This window comes from Sciurus vulgaris (assembly GCF_902686455.1).
Source record: "Sciurus vulgaris genome assembly, chromosome: 1".
NCBI lineage: Eukaryota > Metazoa > Chordata > Mammalia > Rodentia > Sciuridae > Sciurus > Sciurus vulgaris.
The window spans coordinates 18,155,079-18,177,198 of NC_136461.1; the positions used below are offsets into that span (position 1 = coordinate 18,155,079).

A 22,120-nucleotide genomic window follows, 5' to 3' on the forward strand; every position below is an offset into this window, starting at 1 on the left:
GTGGGAAGGGACAAGAGAGGTAGAGGTTGGTGTCTCTATCCCCTCTGCTGAAGAATGGGACCACCAGCCATAGGCACAGGACAAAGTGGCCTTGCCCCTGAGCCCATGGTCCACCCCTGAGCCAGCTGTGGCAGTGAAAGGACAGGGAATGGCCAGCGTCTGTAGAAGACGGTCACAGCCAGAGGCAGCCACCGCCTGTCACCCTGGCTGTCCCCCGCCCCTCTCCAGGGTCTCCGCACCACAGCCCGCTGGGAGTGGGACCAGGCTGAGCCTGGACCTCCCCACCCCCACCTGCCCACCTGCGCCCTCCCAGGCAGGCTCCCATCCTGAGCCCGCTGCCAGGCAGACGGGTAGCAGCACAGCAGAACACCCCGTCACTGGAGGCTCTTGAACTCCAAAGGCAGCCTTGCTCTGGACACAGCCCAGGAGAGGACACTGGAGCAGGAGGACTAGGGCCGTGCAGACGTGACAGGGCTCCGACCACAGTCTACCTGAGGTGTCTGGAAAAGCAGGCGAGCATCCTCCTGGCGGGAGTTCCCTGTTAACGAGCTGAGAGGTTGGAGCTGAGAGGTTGGAACGTGTAACCAGAGGGAGGCTGGGCCCCCTGCCTCCCAGGGGCGGCGCCTGTGGGTGGAAGCCCTCCCAGCCTCCGCCCCTGGTCCGGCTCTCTGGGGAGACTCTGGGCAGAACTGAATACTGGAGTGAGTCTCCATCTGGGTCAGGACCTGCTGGCGCACCTGGACACCTGGCCTGGCGCTCCCCTGCCCTGCCCCGCAGGGAGCATGCGAGGGCCCCTCCCCTTCAGCATCCTTCCGCTCAGCCCAGAGCCCGAAACCCCAGTGGTGGATGGCTCCCTGCTTGCGAAGCCTTCTTACCTCCAGCGTCTGGAAACGGGTGCAGCCAGGCGTCCGCCCGGGTCATTCTGTTCAGTGGGTGTGTGTTTGAGGTAACACTAGCTGCTGTGACAGATAAACCCAGGGATAGTAGCTTCAGGTGAGCGGTTCTTATTTTTTGCTCCTGTAAATTCAAATTGATGGTGGTGGGGAGCTCTGCTGCCCGTGGTTCCTCAGGGACCCAGGTGATAGAGGTAACATCATCTTCAAATTTTGGCTCCCAGGTCACCTCAGCTTTGGGGGACCCTAAGGGTATTTTTAATGGGCTAGGCCTCAGTGGCACATATAACTTATGCCCATATTCCATTGGCCATGGCTTGTCACAGTCCCTCTAAGATGTAGAGGGGCTGGGACGTGTAGCTCCTGCCTGGCAGCAGGCTCCCCACCTCAGCCTCGCCCCGGGAAGGGCAGCATGATCCTCCCTGGGCATGGGAGAGGGCTTTTCCCTCCAACCGTCTGAGACCCTGGGTGAACTTTATTTTTCTTTTGTACCAGAGATTGAACCCAGGGGTGCTTAACCACTGAACCACATTCTCAGCCCTTTTTAAAATTTTGAGGTCTCAGTAAGTTGTTTAGGGCATCGCTAAATTGCTGAGGCTGGCTTTGAACTTGCGATCCTCCTGCCTTAGCTCCTGAGTTGCTGGGTTACAGGCGTGCACCACCACGCCCTGCTGGGCGAGCGTTCTTGGTCTCAGGGAGTGCCAGGGTGGTCTCAGACCTGGCAGAAGACACACATTGCTGTATGGACCCCTAGGGAGCCTCCTGGGTCCCACGCTGTCACTGCAGCTTCTCCGCAGCCTCCTCCCTGGCCCTCAGGCTGTACCTGGTCCATAGGGTAGCTCACAGCCCGTCCTGCTGACATACCTCCATGCCCCCTCATCCCCACCACAGGGTCCAAGCCTGCTCTGGTGACCTTCCCAGGAGCCCAGCTCAGCTGGGGGTGGTGCCTCCCCCGCACCCCGTGCCCTTCCCTGACCAGCTCGTCACCTCCAGCTGGCCTGCAGAAAGGTCATCTTCCAGGGCTGCTCCTGCGGGGAGAGCCGCTCAGCAGCATTTGCAGCTCTGGAAAGGCTCCGTGGGAATCGGCCCAGACGCCTCCCAGCCCAGTTTGTAGAGGACACAGGAGCCCGAGTGGAGTCCACGCCCAACCCCGGCCACCGTGGAAACTCCACCTGCTCCCAGCACCTCCCAGGCCCAGCCCGTCCACTTTCCTGACCGTTGACTGGGACAGCAGCGGCGCACAGAGCTTGGCCTGAGCCGCCCGGGGGTCTCCCTCGCCACTGCCCCAGCGCCACCACGGCCGCAGTCTGGGTGGTGATTTCTTTTCCTCATATAACCCTCACCCTCCAGCAACGGACCAGCAATTCCTGATCATCGTCTGGCATAATCCCCTGCCTGCCTGCCTGCCTGCCTGCCAGTTTTTGAAAGTTACCCTGAAACCGTTTGGAAATGATCTGGGAGGCAGAGGCCGGCCTTCTCCGTGCGATTAAGTTCAATGGCTTTTTAATGACCGGAGCTGGGCCTCCCGAGCGCGGGCAGAAATGGATTACCTCGTATTTCTAAAAATGGTGCCGCCCAGATCGGGTCCCAGCTTCCTCTGTGGTCCTGGCACACCTTCCCTGAGAACGACAAATCCCCCCGCTTTCCTGCCGGGCCACACGGGGTGGTGCCGCGAGTTGGAGAACTGGCCCCGCCAGAAAGGCCTGGAAGCTCTGCAGGCTCCGTCGCCGGGAAATTGAGCAGTGTGACTCTCTGAAGCAGAGCGCGCTGCCTTCTGGGCCGCAGCATGGTTGCCGTGTGTGTGTGTGTGCGCGTGTGCGTGTGTGTGCGCACGTGCGTGTGCGCGCGCGCGTGTGTGTGCGTGCATGTGTGTGTGCGCGCAGGCGTGTGTGCGCGCAGGCGTGTGTGCGTGTGTGCATGCTTGCGTGTGTGCACATGCGCGCGTGCGTGTGCGTGCGTGTGCGTGCGTATCGCTGTGAGCCCAGATCTCACGCTGGGCCTTCCGTGCTCAGGAAGGCTACTCAGGCCCCGCCAGGGGTCAAGACTTGGCTTGCTGTGAGTGGGCCGTGGGCCGGCTGGGCCAGTGAGGAGGGTCTCATCCTGCCGGGTCCTTCCCCCTCCTGCTCCCTTTTCTGCCAGACTCTGTGCAGGAAGTCCTGCACCTTTCACCTCCAAGGCCGGTATTATTGGTTCTGTTTGACAGATGCAGACTCCCTACTGGCCCAGAGAGGTTGAGTCTGTCTGTGGTGGCCACCCAGCTAGGAAACCCTGCAGCCAAGGTTCAATACTGTTTGACGAGTAGCCTGGGTTTTTCTTAATAATCACAGCTGCCTCTAAAAAAAATCAAAAGTGACTCACAGGCGCCCCGTCTAACCCACGTACGTTTAAAGAAAAGAGCAGAATCGCCTTCCCATGAGTCTAGCTACCTCAGTAATGGGTATCATCCCCATTTCACAGAGGAGGATGGCGAGGCCACAGGGTGAATAGCTGATGAGACACAGCTGCTATTAGGCCAAGGGAGACCCGGCTGTAGCTCCCCACCCCAGACGCCAGCGTAACTACCTCATCCTCTCCTTTGTAGGGAATCCTCTATGCCAGGCCGCACCCGCCCCTTGAAATTAGGTGCAGGTAAGCCAGGTGTGGACGCCTGTGTGTGTGCAAGGATCTTTCCAGCTGAGGGAAGTAGAGGAGCTTCTGTTAGATTCTGGAAGGGGACTCTGGAGCCAGGAAAGAGAACGCCCAGGTCTGTATGGAGGCTGGACCCCCGGCCTCCTCTTCCTGATGCTGGGAGAGATTCAGGTGGGGCGGCCACGGGCCGATGGAGAGGCACCTGGTCCACTTGGCCCTGCTTCTGGCTGTGCTTGCTCCGTGCGCCTTCTCTTCTCTCTCCAGGTTGATTCTGTACACATGACTCCCATCCTCCCGGGCACCCAGCATCCTCCTAAGTCCTGTGATGGTTCCACAGTGACCAGGGCTAGATCTCTGCCTCCCCAGGCCCTGCCTGCCAGACAAAAAGGCCCCGCTGCCTGTCAGCCCGTGTAGGGCCTGGGCCGAGGGACTGAGAAGGATTCAGGCAGGATGCGTCCCCCGGGGCGGCGGGGGGCAGCAGTGGGGGGTCCGTGCAGGCCACGTGCGGGAAGCGGTGCTGCAAGTCCGGGTGTCACATGAGGGTCCTGCAGAGGGTCCCCAGGCCCTGAGGGGACGCACACCAGCTCCTTGCACACAGGCAGTGCCTGCCATAGAGGGGGTGTGGCAACCCCAGGTAGGAGGTACGGCCAGCCCCAGTGGGGGCTCTGGGTCCCCAGAGGCAGTGCAGAAGCAGGATGGCAGAGCAGCGACAGGAAGATGCTCCGAGGCAGCGGCCCGAGTCAAGCCCTGGCTGCCCAGCATCACCCTGGAAATGTCCCCGGTTCTCTAAGCCACGCTTTCCTCCGCTATGACAGGGGATGGGAATCATTCCCCCCTCACTGGGCTGTCCTGAGGCTTAAAAGAGGTGCCCCTGCCGGGTGCTCTGTGCTGAGCTGTCTGTTCCACACCGGCTCCCTGGCTGCTGGCTCCTGCTGCCATCAGGCCCAGGCCGGCATTTCATGGGCTCTCTGGCCTCAGGCAGTTTGCAAGGTGGAGATGTCATTGTCCCCATTATGTGGATGGGGAAGCAGAGGCAGCCAGCAAGGGGCGTTTCCGGACCTGGGCCTTTTTGTCCCCAGGTTCAGAGACTAGAAGGACCCTCTCCAGGGACTCAGCCCCGTGCCAGGCTCCCCCAGTACTGGCCTGTGGTCCTGTGTCCTGGGGTGAGCGGGGCCTCTGGGACTGCCTCTCCTGGCTGGCACAGTCATGCTGCGTCTGTGCCCCTGGCTCTGGCTCCTCGGCCGCGTTTGCACGGTCAGCGTGTAGCTCTGTGTAGCCATGCCTAGACCCCAGAGGGCACTGAACTCTGTGCCCTGGGCCTGGCCAGAGGCAGCTGGAGCCCCCCCGACCCCATGGGGCTGAGGCGCTGGACTCCCTGGATCCCTGCTCCGATGGTTGGGGCCTCCCAGCTGCATGACCTCCGCTGCCCTGGGGGGTAGGCTTGGGTCCTCTCTGCATCCCCCCATCCGTAAGGTTTAGTTTACAAACTAAGACGCACAGCTTTGCACGGGGTCCCTCCTGGCCACTCTGCCCACAGTAGGCCCTCAGATCCAGTTCCCGAGGGGCAGTCTGGGCTCCCCCCCCCACCTGCTGCTTTGCTCTCTCCTCGTGGCCCGAGCTCCCTTCTGCTCAGGAGCAGTCGAGCTTCCCCACCTGTCACCTGCCTGCCATGCCCCACCCGCTTCCTCTGTGCATCCATCCGCCAGGCCTCTGAATGCAGCCCCTCTCCCCATGACCAGCTCCCCATGGACACCAGCCCCTATCTCAGCCGCTCCCTCTCTGTAGCCCTCGTGCACGCTTGGCAAGGAGACCTCGCCTGCGCTGGCGTCCTGTGGTGTTTCTCCCCAGCCATCCACCTGGCAAGGGGGACCTACCCCCCTCTTCACGGCTGAGCCGCAGGACCAGGCGCAAACCCGTGCCCGAAGAGCACACCTGGGGCGAATGAATGAGCTGAGAGGCGACTTCATTCCACTCAGCCTCACCTTCATCTGCCAGAGAAGAACAGTGACAGAGCTGGCCCGAGGGTTAGAGGGACAAGTGAGGCGGCAGGATTCTGGCCTGAAACCAGAGCTCAGTCAGTACCCACCACAGTTGCGGGCGGGTTGGTAGTTGAGCTTGGGGAGAATTCCCCGTGCAAGCCTCTCCCGGGGCGTCTGCCCAGGGCCAGGGTCTCGGAGCACCGGGGAGCTGGCCTCCAGCTCCCAGAACCTCACACCAGTCAGGAAGACCGAGGGCCCCATCTTCATTCCAGAGACCCGGCAGCAGCTGTACTCGGCAGGTTCACCAGTTCTGAAGACACTCCCTGCTGGGAGAGCTTGAGAAATGGCCACAGATGACCCTACGGATCACTGTGGTCACCAGGTTCTCAGGAGGAAAGCCGCAGGTCGAGGGGGCAAGGGGAGCTGTCATGGTGAAGTGGCATTTCACCTGGACCAGAGTGATGCTGGGTTGGGTCACGTGTGGGACGTTTTGCTTAGAGGAGGTCATGCCAAGCAGGGGGGACAGCTTGAGTTAAAGGCTGGAGGCTGGAGAGAGTGGACCACATGGACTCAGTGGTCCAGAGAGGGTGAGGACACACGAGGACTTACTAAGACATGGGGCTGTGGAGTTGTCAGTCAGCCGTTTCCATAACAACGCTGCATGACAGAGGATCCCCAGGAGTGGCAGAGGATAGCCGGGTCCAGGTCTGCCCCACACATGCCTGCTGACCGGGGGCTGCATGAGGCTTCTTCTCAAGGCGATGGATGATGGACAGGACAGGGCCAGCCTGGCTGGGCCGCGTGTTGCACCCCTCTGCCCGAGGCCTGTCCACCAAGCCTGAGAGTGAGTCTCATGGCCAAGCAGAAGGCCCTGTAGAGCTTGGCCACCCCTACCATGCAGCCAAAGCAAGTCCCAGAGAAAAGCCCAAGGGTGACAGGCAGGGTTATCTGCCCCTCCCGAAGAGATGGGAGGAGGGAAGCGTCACCTGACTGTCACCAGATTTACCCAGACAGGTGGAGAGGCCAGAGCAGGCAGGGACTCTGGGTCTCTCCTCAGGAGCTTCCCAGAGCCGTGGCGGGGCCTGACATCTGTTGGGACCAGCAGCCAAGAGCCCAATGCCTGCTTTCCCCCAGAGGTGGGCAGGGACCTGTAGCCACACTGGGTCCTTAAACCCTGCGGTTGCTGCCCCTCCATCCCGCTGCCTCAGGGCCTGCACTTCCTGTTGCCCAGTGTGAAGGGTACGGCCTGCGCTGCTGGGCCGGCGTCTGCAGTGCTTCTAGCTCGACCAAGGCCAGGGGTTTTCCCCTTGAAACAGCCTTAAGATAGCAGCCAGGTAGCGTGCGTCCTCTGTGCTGGCGCCGAGGGCCTGCTGAGTGCTGGGAAGCACAGGAGGGGTTCTTGGTGTGCATTTGTCTCATCACCAGGCCATTCAAAGAGGGAGTCTTGATTGTCCCATTTTACTGAGGCCCAGAGAGGTCAAGTCAGTTGCCCAAAATCACACAGCCAGGAAGGGACAGGGTGGGGTTGGAATCAGGGTCTGTTTGGCTCCAGAATCCATGTCCTTTCCCCTACCCAGGATGACTCACAGGAAGCCTGCGAGATCACAGGTCTGGAGGCTGGTTTCAGGTCACAGCTGTGTGCTGCTCCGCTGTGTGACTTTGGAGGTGTCACTGCAGCAGGCAGGCTCCACGGAGTTGTTTGTGGATGAAGGCAGTTCAGGGCCGTTTCCCAGCACGGTCAGGCCTTCTTTAATGCAGGTTTGCAGGTCAGACAACACCCTCGGCTCTTGATTAAAAATCAACAAACACCAGCGTCTATAAACGCACCGTTCTCCAATGAGAAGCTCGTCCGCAGACGGCTCTGTGCACTGTGCCCACCCTCGCCCAGCAATCAGCCGCCGCAGACGGCCTTTTTTGCAAAGGGTGGGGAAGCCATTAGTTCCCCCAGGGCCCTGAGGTCCGAGGCTGCCCATTCCGTCCCTCTGACGGAGGTTCCCTAGAGAGCCGTCCTCTGCCTGTGGGTGTGTCTTCTCCACACTTGGCCTTGTCTGGTGTTTGCAGACTCAGGAAAGCGCCCCCGGCAACATCTCTGGAGAATGCTCAAGCGCATGCGGAGGCCAGGAAGATGCGTCTCCGTGTGTCCCGCCGTAACAGACGGCCAAGACGGTGGTTGATAATGAAGAGGGATCGATGTGGCTCCCGGTTCTGGAGGCCTGGACGACTGAGGGGTGGCCTTCCGGCTGTGTCCTCCCATGGCAGAACGGAGAGAGAAGAAAGAGAGGAGAGAGCACAGAGAGATGGGGAAGGAGCCCCGAGTCACCCTCCTCTCGCGACCCACCAGCCCACCCCCTCGTAACAGCGTCGATCTACCAGGAGCCCAGCGCCCCCAGGACCCAGCAGCCTCCCGCGCAGGTCCCTCCTCTCAGCACTGCCCTTTCGGGGTCGAGTTTCCAGCGAAGAAGCTTGGAGGACACATTCAGACCGCAGCAGAAGGCGCCCGAGGCACAGGACCCGTGTCAGCAGACGCTCCGGGAACCTGGGGAGCGCCAGGTGGCTTGCTGGGGACAGAGCATCGGTGGCAAAGAGCACAGCGGGGAGATGTAGCTGGAGGGTCTGCAAGGCCTGGACCACCGTCCTGCAAGCTGCAGCCAGAAGTTTAACCTGGAGAATGTGGGAAGCCAGGGCTTCTAAACAGGACGTGATGTGGTGGTAGCTCCTAAAAATGTCTTTCAGGCCTCAAAAAAAAAAAAAAAAAAAATTTACGTAGAAACACTCAGGCTCTGCGTGCGACTTCATATACCCCAGAAATAGCCCTCACGGGGAAATTCCAGGAAAACGTCCTACTGAGGGAGAAAACGGAAACAAAACCTAGACCAGACAGAAGAGGAAAGGGCCTGTTCCTGAAATGGTTTTCCACAGCCGGAGACCGCATCATACAAGATGATGCCGTTTAAACAGTACGCTTTCGGGCAGCAGGGATGTCACTTTAATTAATCTTCCTCAAAGCCCGTGTGCCGAACAGTCCAGCTGCTGTTGCTGCATAACAAAAATTACTCCAAAACTTAAAACAGTTTGTTTGGTTATGTTCAGAGATTCAGTGGGTCAAGAATTCAGAAAGGGCACCCCAATGGCAGCTGGCCTCTATGCCATGCTACGGGCTCAGCTGGTCAGGCTCGGAGGCTGAGGCTGACTCCAGAACTAGGAATCATCCAGAAGCCTTCTCCTCCACATGTCTGGAATTGATGCTGGCTATTAGCCAGACCTCAGATGGGACCAGCAGGCAAGACATCCACGCATGGCATCCCCGCATCTTCTTCCGGTGGGCTGTCCTGGGCTCCTTCATAGTATGGTGCCCAGTCCCAAGGGCCAGCATTCCCAGAGGCAGGAAGGGAAGCTGCTCTGTTCGAAGGTCTGGGGGCGGAAACCAGCACATCTTTTCTCTGCCTTGTTTAGAGTAGTCACAGTGGTCTGCTCAGGTGCAAGGGGAGAAGGGTCTCAGAGCCTCCTCCTGAGGTGGGGGATGCCATGACCGCCATCTTTGAAAATACGATCTGCCACATGGCCACACTGGTCTCTTTGGAAACTGAGAAAAACGTGTGTGTTGTTTCTTTACAGATTAAGAAAAGCCTCCGTGGATCATATCATTAAATTAAATGCAGCCATTAATGGGTAGCTCTGGGGATACTGTGGTAATAGGCTGTGCCTTGGGTAATTTTTTTCCCTTCTAAATGTTCTTCCAAGAGCTGGAGTGGCCCAGCCTGACCTGTTTCACTTTGCTGATAGAACGTGACCTAAAAACTTCCTTAAGTAACAGAGTCAGTAGGGTGGATAGTCCAGGAGGCAATTGGTTCCTGGCGAGGCCGGCATGGGGAAGGAGGTTTCTGGAGCGGGGTTTCTGCCTTCTAGAGACTGACATACTCTTGATGGGAAGCTTCGTGCAAGGCGATGGTTTGGGCACACTTGGTGCCCCTGGCCAGGCTGGCCACAGATGGGGAGAAGTCGGTGCTAGCCCCTGGAGTAGGGGGTAACTCTGCCCTGGACGTGGTCATCACTGATGCCCACAAGCTGGGCTTAGTTTGTTCAGCGTGACAGATCTCCCCGTGGTACCCCAGAGCCTGAGACTGTAGCCAGGCCCTGGGAAATGTGAATGAGCCCTCCCCACCCTGGCCAGGGGCCCCTTTATGCCCCAGTACTTATGAACCAGGCCATGGAGGACATGAAGACAGACAGCAAACAAGGAGCAGGCTACCAGGAAGCTGAGGAGTACAGGATAGCGGCTGGAGTGTCGCTTCCCAAGACCACACGCAGGTGTGGGCACGAGGAGGGAGCTGGCCTGCAGGCCTGCAGGAGCACAGTGCTCCAGGAGTGGAGGAGAGGGGCAGCACAGGGGCAGAGGAAGCGGGGCCAAGAGGGGCCCTGGCAGTGGCGGGAAGGACTCCTGGTCAGCTGGGAGTCACCGGAGGTTTGAGCAGAGGAGTGGCTGATGTGACCTGTTTTTCCAGATTCCCTCCGGCTGCTGTGCAGGGGACAGATGAAGGTGGGGAGGGAAGGGCAAGGGGGGAAACCCAGAGGTCAATTAGGAGGTTCTGGGAATAATTCTAAGAGAGAGAAGTGGTGGGCCTAAGTGGCGATCAGGGGGCGTGAAGGGTGGATCTGCAGGCTGCTGAGGCAGAGGCAGCTGGGACCTCGGCTCTTGCACCCAGCAGGGTGGGGAGACCGAGGTAACAGGCTTGCAGAGAGGACTCGGATCTGGCTGCAGACCAGATGCGCTTAAGAGGCCTGTGCACCTCCAGGCAGACATGTGAGTGGGGAGGCCGGTGTGACGGCACCAGGCACAGGGCACTGCTGGGAGTTGTCATCGGCATGGGGGGACCACTCACGGAACAGGGGAGGCAGAGCAGAGGCCAGAAACAGAGCCTGGGGCAGCCCAGAGCTCCAGGGCTGGCAGAACTGAGGAACCAGAAGAAGCAATCGCAGAGCTGGGCGGTGGAGCGGCGAGGAGGAGCCGAGGCCAGGTCCAAGGCACAGGTCCAAGGCACAGCCCAGCCACCTGGCTGCCTGCCCTCTGCCCTTCCCCGCAGGCTCCTGGGCAGGCGTGACTGATGCCGCCTGAGGCCTCCTAGTGAGGTGGCAGCAGGGGCTCTTGGGTTGAGGGTGGGGGTGCACAGGGGGCAGGGCAGCTCCCGGGAGGAGCCGCTGGAGGCAGAGAAGCTGAGATTCCAGCACCAGGGGGCTCTGGGAAGGGCCCCCTGAGGTGGGCTCTGGATCTCCACAGAAGGTGGAAGGAAGAGGCGGTTCCTACCAGAGTGGGTACAAGAGGCTGCAGGGGGTGGCCTGTGGCCTGCTTGGGTTGGGGACTCTGGCCTTCGGAGGAAGACCTTTTAAAGAGGCTGGTGCACACCAGCTCAGGGGTAGTGGTGCCTCGGCAGCAGGCACAGTGGGGCCCCTGAGGACTGTGGCGGGGCTGCCTGGACAAGGAGCCACGCTTCCGTCCTGTCCGTCATACATTCACATATTCCCAGCAGTGCACCAAATCCCTTCCATCCACTGCCCTGTGACCCTCCCAGCAGCCTTGAGAAGTAGGTCCTGCTGTCACCCCACCTTGCAGATGAGGGAAACCAGGCTCAGAGAGAGAAAGTGTCTTGAGCCAGTCGGCAGGTGACAGCCAGCCTTTGAGTTCACGTCCCCCTGACTCTGAAGCCAGCCTCTTCCCCGCGGTGTGAGGCAGCCTGGAGAAGCCTGCGGTCAGCCCAGAGGTTGGGCGGGAGCACCCTTTTTCCTTGGGCCAGGAGGGCCTCCCACACGTCCTCCCCTCCCCACTCCCTGGCCAGGCTGTGGTTTCCAGGTGAGCCAAGGGACCCCAGAAATAAGAACAGCGAACAGATTTATCAAGCGCTTAGTCTGTGCGGAACGGGTACCAAGGTGTCTATCTGCTGTGTATTTGGCAGGTGCGTGTGTGACGTGTGCATGTCCTGGTCCATGGACCTCCCCGGTGCCCTAGCCCAGTGGTCCTAACCTCGTTTTACAGGTGGGCATTTCCGGGCTTAAAGCAGACGTGCTGCTGGGCTGCTGGGCTTGGAACCCAGCGCTGTTTGAGTCTTGGGCCTGCGTTCTTCCTAATACACATCACTGCCTCCTGCTCTGGCAGGAAGAAAGCAGAGTTGTCCTTTGTGACCAGTGAGGTTCCAGACTGGAATTGGGAGAGTGGGCCCCTCCAGCCCCAGGGAAGGCTCCAGGCTGCTTTTTGAGCCTTACTGGTGCTTTGCTTGTAGACCAGGGGCTCGCTGACCAAAGAGCCTGTGTCTTTCCCCCGGGAGCTGCCCCAGGCTGCAGGTAGGGTTGAATCCAGGACAGGGCCTTCTCTCCTGCCTTGCCTGGCCGCTGGGCAGCCTCTGGCCTGAAATGAAAGGCTCTCCAATAAGTGGCTTTCTGGGCTGCCGCCCAGCTATGTGCCAGAGGAGGTGGGTGGGAGGCCAACCAAGAGAAAGATCCAGGAACCCAGATCAGGGGCAGGACCTTGCCAAACCTGAGCATGCTGCTTCTCAGCCAACCACACCAAGTGTCCCCAGAGATGTCGTGGGGCAGAGCTGGTCACGAGGAGCCCCGGCTGCCCTTCAGGCTTGGCCCAGGGAACAGAAGGCCCATGGAATAAAAATACAGTCAGCCAGGGCAGGATTCAGAAATCAGATCCTTGGGCCGTCCCTCCCAGGCTTAGGAACGCACAGCTGAGACGTCTGGCCAGACTGTAACTGATTGGCCTGGGTGGGTGAGCAATCAGATCCGAAATTGTTTGTGCAGAGATTCAAGAGGCCACGTGTGCCGCGGGGAGCACGTGGAGCTGGCTGGGACCGGGCCAGGCCTCCCTCAGCCTAATTTTGGATGCATCCGCTCCCCTCCCTGGGGGCCTCATCTGTAAGATGAAGGGGTGACGCAGCAGGAGCTCAGAGTCCCTCTAGCCCTTAAAACCTCAGGTCTGCAGCCCTGCAGCATAATAGGTGGGACCCTTGCCGCAGAGCCGGGCTGTGGCTCCAGGCTGGGGCCAGGGGCTGGCCTCAGCCTTGCTTTGTCCCTCAGGTTCCCTGTCCTGAGCACCACCAGAGGGTAGTCCTTCCCGGGAACTTATCCATCCCTGACATTGACAGAGAGGCAGCTGGGACAAACCAGTAAAGGAGCCCCTGCCTGGCTTTGGGTCGGTTTCCTGCCAATCCTTAGGTGGGGCGGCTGATGATCTGGCAGTTCACGTCCACCTAATACCTAGGCCAGCCAAGAGGAGACCCATGACTGCTCCCCCGTCACCCTCCCTCCGTGTCCCCTCCCGCCAGGGCCAGCCCCGCTTCGGGTGGCACATTCTCTAACTTTGACCTCCTCTTCCTCCCAGCCTCCTCTCTCGGGGCATCTTCCAGGCAGTGCCCTTGGTCAGACCTGGGCTGGCCATGGTGGGGTTTCAGGGTTCCCTGTCCACACAGGTGAGCAGTTAGGGCTGCGCCAGCCAGGTGACCGGGACGCTAGCTGTGGGCCAGGAGAGGCCCAAGCCTGTGCCTGACTCCAGTGCAGCTCAGCACCGTCCGCTCGGGGGTTTTCTTTCAGGAGGGCAGAGCCTGTGACTCAACGCTTGCAGCCTCTGCAAGGAGGTCACTGTGGGGACAGTTAGTCCTCTTAGGGTACAGGGGGGTTCCTGCACCCTGTGTCAGTGGATTCAACCCACTGCAGATGGAAAATATTTGAAAAACAAACTCTGTATCTGTCCTTCAGGTGTACTGACTTTTCTCTCCTAAATAATATAACTAATATTTACATGATACCTGGAGACGATTTAAAGTGTGCAGGAAGGTGCACATGGGTCACATGCAAATACTACACTATTTTATATATTATGGCATTTTATAGAAGAGACCTGAGCATTTGCAGATTTCAATATCCAAGGGGCATTCTGGAACTAGTCACCCCAAGAAAACCAAGGGACAACCGTACTCTGGTCCCCAAAGGAAATTTCCGTTGCCTGTAATGACTCTGGTTGTCAGGGGTGAATGCAAGGCAGCCACCTCTGCCAGGAGGCCCTCCAGGTGGCACCGGACTGTCTCCCTCCCTCCTCTCCTCCCCTCCTGCACTCCGGGCCTCTGGTTGTGGCAGGTCAGGTGCTCCTCCTTTCTCTCCTGCTTCATTCACAGTATGGAAAACTATCCATTTGCACAATTATCACCACCTTTACTGCCAGGACCAGGGTCTCACCCAGTGGCAAGGACAGCTGCATAGCCTCCTTGTATAGTCACTGTCCTACAATGACAGTGGCCGTGAAATTTTTGCTTTATGCCTTTGTTTGAATTCTTTTCCCACACTCTCTTTTTTAAAAAATGGAAATGAGTTGATACCTTTAAAAATAACCCACAAGGCTGGGTGATGTGGCACATGCCTGTAATCCCGGAGGCTGGGGAGGCTGAAGCAGGAGGATCACAGGTTTGAAGCCAGCCTCAGCAATTTAGCAAGACTGTAAGTAACCTAGTGAGACTCTGTCTCAAAATTTAAAAAGTTAAAAAGGGCAGGGGATGTAGCTCAGTGGTTGAGCACCCTTGGGTCCAATCCCTGGTTACCAAAAACAGTACTAATCATGGATCAATAAGCCACGAACTAAAGAAATAAACACCTGCCAGCCCAGCACTCCGATATTCTCTGGACCACCTTCCTGGCTTAGTACCACACATATTCACACTTTGACACTTTGGTTTACAACAAGAAATCATCCTTTGCCCCTCCCTCCCTCCCTCCCTCCCCTCCCTCCCTCTCCTTCCTCCCTCCCTCCCTTCCTTCCTCCCTCCTCCCTTCCTTCCTGCCCTCCTTCCTCCCTTCCTCCCCTCCCTTCCTTCCTCCCTTCTCCCTCCCTCCCCCCCCTCCCTTCTTCCCTCCCCCCCTCCCTTTCCTCCCTCCCTCCCTTCCTCCCCCCCTCCCTTCCTTCCCTCCCTCCCTCCCTTTCCTTCCTCCCTCCCTCCCCTCCCTCCCCTCCCTCCCTCTCCTTCCTCCCTCCCTCCCTTCCTTCCTCCCTCCTCCCTTCCTTCCTGCCCTCCTTCCTCCCTTCCTCCCCTCCCTTCCTTCCTCCCTCCCTCCCTCCCTTTCCTTCCTCCCTCCCTTTCTTCCTCCCTCCCTTCCTTCCTTCCTCCTCCCTCCCTCCCTCCCTTCCTCCCCTCCCTTCCTTCCTCCCTTCTCCCTCCCTCCCCTCCCTCCCTTCTTCCCTCCCTCCCTCCCTTTCCTTCCTCCCTCCCTCCCCTCCCTCCCCTCCCTCCCTCCCTCCCTTCCTTCCTCCCTCCTCCCTTCCTTCCTGCCCTCCTTCCTCCCTTCCTCCCCTTCCTTCCTCCCTCCCTCCTCCCTCCCTCCCTCCCCTCCCTTCCTTCCTCCCTCCTCCCTCCCTCCCTCCCTCCCCTCCCTCCCTCCCTCCCTCCCTCCCTCCCCTCCCTTCCTTCCTTCCCAGGGCTATCTCTCCAAGTAAATACAGTCTACTTCACCTGAGCGGATGGCTTCATGGTGTCCTGTTGTAGGTTCAAGTTCCCATTCACATAACTCCTCCTCTGTTGTAGGGTTTGGGGTCTTCCCGTCCCCCCCCCCGTTACCCACAGCCTTGCCACACTCACCTCCCTGGATGGATGTCTACAGACATCTTTCCTTATTCCCTCAGGATTAAGCAGGGAATGGAATGAGGGGTCGCAGGGCAGGCACTCTTGCTAAGATCTGTGTGCGCCACACAGAGGAGAGCAGTGCTGTGCCCAGCTGGCACTGGGGTGACTTGCTGACCCCAGAGGAGTGGACCGAGGTCTGGGAAGAGGCTGGGCCTGGCACCTGGTCTCCCATCCCCGGAGCCCACAGGGAGGACCCTGGGTCCCAGCCTCGCCTTTGCCGGGGACACTGGAGATACCCCTCATCGTACCTTGGAGACTGGCCAGGCATCAAGGGGCCCTGGCGACCCGTGGCCTGTCCAGTCAGGGCTGGAAGGAGAGACGAGCCCGCTCACACCTTCGATTCTGCCTGCAGGTGGACTCAGCGGAGCGACGGTCATCGATTCCCTCGACACCCTCTACCTCATGGGGTTGAAGGAGGAGTTCCAGGAGGCCACAGCCTGGGTGGAGAACGACTTTCACCTGAACGTGGTGAGCACGGACTCACTGCACCAGTGACAAACTAGACGCAGACCGCGCCTCCCGGGGCCGGCGCGGGGGAGGGGACTGTGGGCACCATGACGGGGCCGTGCCCCACTCTGGGCAGCACCTTGCCTGCAGCACCCGTGTCTTCTGGCCACCCTCTGTGGATGGAGAGACTCGGGCAGGACACGGTGACATCACTTGCCCCCAGTCCTGCGGCCATGTCAAGTGTCCCTGTGGGATTTTAGCCCAGCTCTGGTCCTTGGCGTGGCACCTGGGCACCCCTGATTTGCAGTCCCAACTCAAAACAGCCATGACGGAGGTGGGCGTGGGTGTGTCCCGTGCTCCCGGGAGCAGAGGTGTGAGAGGGTGCAGGCTGTGCCTCTGCCGGGCACTCCCACCGGGCCCTGGCCCTGGCCCTGGCCCTGCCCTGACCACCTGTCACCCGTGGAAGACCCTCCCCCTTCTGCTACCCTAGGGTCGGCCTCGGGAGAAGGAAGGAGAGGCCCCACCAGAGGAGGACTGCCTCCCTTAGGCTGCACTCCCTCACTCCCAGCCGGCTCCTCGGCTCCTTGGAGCGCAGCCAAGCCTAACTGTGCTCTGGTGGCCTCCGGCAAGGGCTGGGGACACAGGCCAAACCCAGTGTTTGTTTGGAAGGCTGTGGATGCTAGCAAACCCAGGCAGGTGCCGAAGGCTGCTTGCTGTGAAAGTGACGTGGCCTGCCCTCCGGGTGCCCCAGGTGGTGGCAGGGGTGTCAGGAGGCCTCTGGGATCCCTGCTCAGAGTCCTGCTTTGTCCTCAGACCGGGGAAGCGTCCTTGTTCGAGGTGAACATCCGCTACGTCGGAGGACTCCTCTCAGCCTTCTACCTGACAGGGCAAGAGGTGAGTGGACTCCGAGCCCCCCGACAGTCCCGGCTGGACAGGGCTGCGGAAGACACCTGCCCTAGCCCTTCCTTTCCCGGCGCCAGGGACCTGCCAGGGGCCGCCCAGAGCCTGCGAGCTCCTGGATTCTGGCTTCTTCCCTCCTCCTCCCTCCTCAGGAGCTCCTCTGCAGCCCTGGGATCAGGCGGTGGGGCGGGCAGAGACCCAAGCTCAGGTCACCAGCCAGTCTGTCCCCTGGGGCCCGGAGGGCTGCCCTGCCCAGCACATGGCTCTGGGGGCTGGATGCCCAGCTCTCCCCTCCTGCCCCTGCCCCTGTGCCAGGAGCCCTGGAGGTGAGCCGGGCAGCCGCAGCAGGATCCCACCACCCGCCACGCGGCTGTCTGGAGCCGCGTCCGCCTCCCCTCGACTGTTGGGGAGGCCGGGCTGCAGCGAGGGTTTCGAGGCAACAGGCAGAGCGTTATCTCCCCGGCGCGTCAGGCCTCTGCAGGGAGCGTAATCCCCTCAGCAGAGATTACTGCTTGTCCCGATTTGTCAAAAAAAAAAAATCATAGCTGGAGCCTCGGCTTCGAGCCACCCGAAGACTGGTTTCATTCGAAAACCTCAGGACGGGAAAATGACAGAAGGAGCAGGAAAGAGGCGCTTGGCGGGTCTCGGGGCCTCCCTGGCTGGCTGTGGTGGGTAGGGGTGCAGGGGAGGGTGGAAAGGCAGCTGCTTGGGGGTCAGTGGGTCAGGAAGGGGCTGGTGGCCCGTGGCACAGGTGGCCGACAAGGGTTAGTGACGACTTGCTGGCGGAGAAACTGAGACTCACATCCCTGAGCCCTGACGGGTGTGGCGTGTGCTGAGCCTGACTCCTGACCCGTGGTCCTCCTGTCACTGCTTGTCACTGGGGCTCCACCACACCTGACCAGGCCGCCCCACCTCCCGCCTCTGCCCGCACGTGGTAGACGCCTGTCGAGGGGTCTCTCCAGTCTTTAAATTTCCCACGAGGACTTATGGAATCAGTGGAAGGAGACCCCACGCCTCCTCCCAGGCCGGCCTTCTGTGCTTGGGAGGAAGCCCGGGAGAACCCCCTGCTGCGCTGGCCCGCCCTGCTGAGACCCGGGGCGCTCACCCCAGCCAGCCAGCCTCGGCTGATCAGAAAGCAGCCAGGACCCACGCCTCGGCTGTGGGGGTGGACGGGGAAACCGAGGCGCAGAGACAGGACAGGGCCACACAGCTGCCGAGCGGGGCCACCTGCACTGGGCCCTCACAGCTCCCCCACCCGGCGCCCTTCCCGCTCTACGGGAGGTCACTCAAGCTGGCTTCTCCCGCCCTGTTCTGGAACCACAGCAGCTGGGACTGAACCCCGCGTCAGGGCGTCCGCTTCCTGTCCGGGAAAGAGCCGCCTGGCTCTGCACCTTGGGCAAGTCGGTTCTGAGACTCGGCAGTCTCATCCTCAAAGTGGGCAGCGCCTTCCCCAGCCACCTGAGGACTCCACCTGCCGTCACACCGCTCCCTTCCAAGATGGCGGTGGGGACCGCCTCTGTTCCCGGGCTCCACTCCTGTCCACCTCACGCAGCCCCGCCCTGCCAGCTGCAGCCTTCTGGGGCATTTCAGAGGAGGGGACAGAGAGGACTGTTGCAGAAGAGCGAGCTCGGCGTCCTGGGGACCGAGATGCCCGCAGCTGCCTGTGCCTCACACCTTGATGCTCTGGGGGCCCCTTTGCTCGCTGCCGCGACCCCAGGGTCAAACCAAGGGAGGAGGAGCCTCCCGGAGACCGCGGCCTTTGGGGCATTCACTGTGGCTTTCCCCTGGCCGAGCCCCCGAGGCCCCTAGGCAGGCCTGTCTGTGGAGCCATGAGCCTCTGCACTTTGGTGTGGCTGGCCCAGGGCCCACCTGTGGGGCCCAACGCCCAGTGCTGGACCGTATCCTCTTCTCTGGCCCGTGGCTGCCAGCCCCACCCTCAGACAGCTCAGGCCCGTACCCCAGAGTGTTAGCAAGTCCCTCCCCACTGCCAGGGCACCCAGAGGTGCTCAACCACTGAGCCACACCCCCAGCCCTTTTTATTTTTTAAGACAGGGTCTCACTAAGGGCTGAGGGCCTCTCTAGATTGCAGAGGTTTGGCCTTGAACTTGCAATCCGAGCTCAGCCTCCTGAGCCACTGGGATTGCAGGCGTGTGCCACCGCACCCCGTGAGGTTTTGGTCACAGGACTTGACAAGGGTTTGTTTTGCAGCTGCAGGAGGTCAGCACACGGGGTCACCCCAGCTCCAGAGGTGAGAAGACACCAGAAGCTGTTGCTTAGGGTCTCTAGTCTCATCTCTTCAAGATAAATGACAGTAAAAACTGTCTTCCTCAGTGTCCGAGGGCAACCCCTGCAGGTGCCTAATGCCACAGACACTCAAGCCCTGGCAGAAAATGGCATGGTGTGTGAATTAACCCACCACCACCCTCCCAGGCACCTTGAATCGTCCCTCATGATACTTAACACAGCGTGGGTGCTGTGTCTGCTGCAGGATCCAGGGAATAATGACAAGAAGAAAAAAGTCTCACATGTTCAGTACAAAGGCATATACGTTTTCAATATTTTCGATCTGCAGTTTGTTGATTCCATGAACACACAACTGCAGATACGGAGGACTGACTATAGAGGTGTTTTGTTTGTTTTGTTTTGTTTTTAATAAAAATTGCACAGGCCAGGCATAGTGGTGCACACCTGTAGTCCCAGTTGCTCAGGAGGCTGAGGCAGGAGGATAGCTTGAGCCCATAAGTTAGAGGCCAGTCCAGGTAACAGTGAGACTCCCGTCTCAAAGAAAAGTAATTTTTTTAATAGTACAGAAAATAGACAAACCAAAAAAAGAAACCAACCTTTGTCCGTGAGCTTGCCCCTCTGAGAAGAATGCTATTTATACTTTCCTCCTTTTTTCATACATCCACATATAAATATTTTTTTACAGTTGAAATACACTGTTTTTCTCTAACCCTTTCCTTGCTGGAGGGTGTTCTTCCAGAGCCCGTCTTCGTGGCTGCGTGGTACTCCGCAACACGAAAGCCATAAAGCAGCCGTCTGCCCAGACCTTGAAATTTTCATCCCCGTGCCCCTCTGAATAGTGCCAGAGTCAATAGTCATAAAGTTAAATCTTTACAACGACCTTGATTGTTTATTTCTTTAGAATAAATTGCTGGGGGGGAAACTGCTGAGGCAGAAGATCCCGGTCCTTTTGAATCATCTGGCTTTTCAGAGGATGGTTTGAGGGGTTTGGAGTCTTCAGCAGGGCCGAGGCCTGGGACCCTTGCTGACGCGTGGGTGGTAGGGACAGTGTGTCCCATGGGGACAGTGGGCAGCACCAGATCCCCGCTGCAGTGCTCAGCCTGGGACGTCAGATCCGCAGTGAGCAGCACTGACCGCTGGTGACCGCCCCATCTGCCAGGTCTTCATCTGGACCTGGAGGGGACCCCAGAGCAGCCGAGTGCTTTCCTTCCATTTCCCAATTGTCACTTAATTGGAAGGACAGTCCCTCGTCACAGCCCTGACCCTGTGGCGAATGCTGTGCGACGATTAATTTTCCTCACTCCCAACACCCCTCTGTGGGGCCAGGCATTTGGGGGTCCAGGCTGCCCCCCAGGCACCTTCCCCTCTGGGCCCGCAGCCTGGGCAGGTTCACCCTGCAGCCATGGCTTCCTGGAGTGGCCCCACCACACCTGACTCAGTGCCGGGCGCTCCTTTGACACAGGTGTTCCGAGTCAAGGCCATCAAGCTTGGAGAGAAGCTCCTGCCAGCCTTCAACACCCCCACGGGAATCCCCAAGAGTGTCGTGAACTTCAAAAGGTAGGACGCGCTGTCCTTGCCCTGCTGGGTGCAGGGCCCCCATCTGAGTCTCGTCTGGATGGCAGCCTGGTGAGGAGGCCTAGGGGCAGCTGACAGACAGACAGACAGACAGAGGGGGCCCTGGCCGTCCTGTTCAGACCTGTTCTTTACAGATGTGGGCACCGAGGCCCAGGGAGAGGGCAGTTCCAGTCTTGGAAGTCGAAGCCAGTCAGTGGCGTGGTGACATCTCGCCTTAGGCAAGGACTTTTCCGGGCTGTTTTGGTGTTGGTCACCAAACCTGGTTCCCGGGTTTAGGCCCCCCAGTGCCAACCTCCCGCAGACTGTCCTGACCCAGCGCGTTTCCAGGTCGGCCCAGACGTCCTGGATGCACATCCTCCCTCTGGCCAAGCCGGTGCCCGAAGCTGCCACCTGGTCTCAGGACCCAGGCTCTCCCCAGGCCAGGACCCTGCTCTCAGGGCCCCAGGCCCTGTCCCTTGCTCTGAGGACCCGTCCTGGAGGCCTGAGCCGGAGGAAGGCTGTGCTCTCCGGCACTCAGGCCCCACTCCTTCTCCCGAGCTGGCTCTGGTCTCGGGGTGCTCGCCCCGCAGGAGCTCACTGCAGCCCACGGCTCCCTCTCCATCCTGCAGCCTTAATGGCTGCCCCATCCCTTCTCCAGTCACGCCCAGAGGAGAGGACTTGGCGTTCTCCATGTCCTCATCAGCTGTCCTCTGGTGAGGAAGCACCCCTGGGGGTAATCTCGCTGAGGTCATGCAGGCCAGAGAGGACGGTCAGCCCCCTGGATCCTCTCCACGCCAGGACCGGCTCCCCAGAGCTGGATGCTGGACCTCAGCTCCGCTTCCTCATCCACAAACACTGCTCCTGGAGGGGCAGGGCCACTGTCCTCCCGGCCCCCTCTGCCTGGGTCTGGACTGGACCTGTCCTCTGCCAAGGGCCCGCCCTGACCTTCACTCTGACCCCAGTCCCTCAGCACGGCCTGGTCCACACAGACCTGGGTTTCTGGTTCAGAAGGCGCTGGTGTTTCCTGCCGCTGCTGGGCATGGGGTGCAGGTGTTGCCAGTGCAGAGTTCTTTCCTGGCACGCTCCCTCTCTGGGTAAGAGTCTGCCACTAAAGGCCGGAGAGTGACAGGGACGCACTTGGCCACGTGCAAGGAGTGTGCTCCTTGGAGAGGGCCTGCTGGTGGGGGCCAGACCCCCTGCTGCCCCTGCTCCTGCCGTGGGCCTGCTCGAGGGAGGGCCTTGTCCCAGCCCTCCAAGCAGAGAGACAGAGGCCATCGCCGGGCAGGCCTGGGAGGCAGGGCCAGGGCCAGCCGTGACCAGTGACCCGCACGGACCACTGGACTCTCTGGGACAGTGACAGTGGCCAGTCCAAGACCTCTGCAGCTGGATCCATCTCACTCTCTCACGCAGAACTCACGCATGAGCTCCCCTGCCCCCTCCCCCTGCAAATCATAAAGGCTCAGAATCACAAGCAGGCAGCAGCACCCACGTCCGCATGTGGGCACACCCACTCTCACACAAGTGCGAATACGTGGGTCTGCTCCTGCCACACCCGCATACACACCTCTTCATCACTGCAGCCAGCTCCGAGCCTTCGCTGTGTCAGGCTGATGTGAGCACCAGGTGGATTCTTTCCTTTTAATCTCACAGCAACCACGTGGGTCCCATTTTCCCAGTAAAGAAACTGAGGCTCAGAGGAGGATGACAATTTACCTGAGGTCACATAGCAGTCAGATGAAATTAGTATTAGAGTCCAGTTCTGTCTGGCTCCAGAGTTAAGGATTACACTGCAAAGGCAGGAAGTTTAGCC

General features: G+C 59.8%; 1 protein-coding gene across 2 annotated transcripts in view; it reads left to right on the forward strand.

Moving 5' to 3' along the window:
• Positions 1 to 22,120, forward strand: part of MAN1C1 (mannosidase alpha class 1C member 1) — a 121,880-nt gene that overhangs the window by 79,483 nt on the left and 20,277 nt on the right. For both annotated transcript variants that reach the window (XM_079130594.1, XM_079130595.1), the window contains 3 exons: positions 15,518 to 15,633; positions 16,426 to 16,506; positions 20,219 to 20,313. In XM_079130594.1, coding sequence (XP_078986720.1) covers positions 15,518 to 15,633; positions 16,426 to 16,506; positions 20,219 to 20,313 — 292 coding nt within the window. The remainder of the gene's footprint in view (positions 1 to 15,517; positions 15,634 to 16,425; positions 16,507 to 20,218; positions 20,314 to 22,120) is intronic.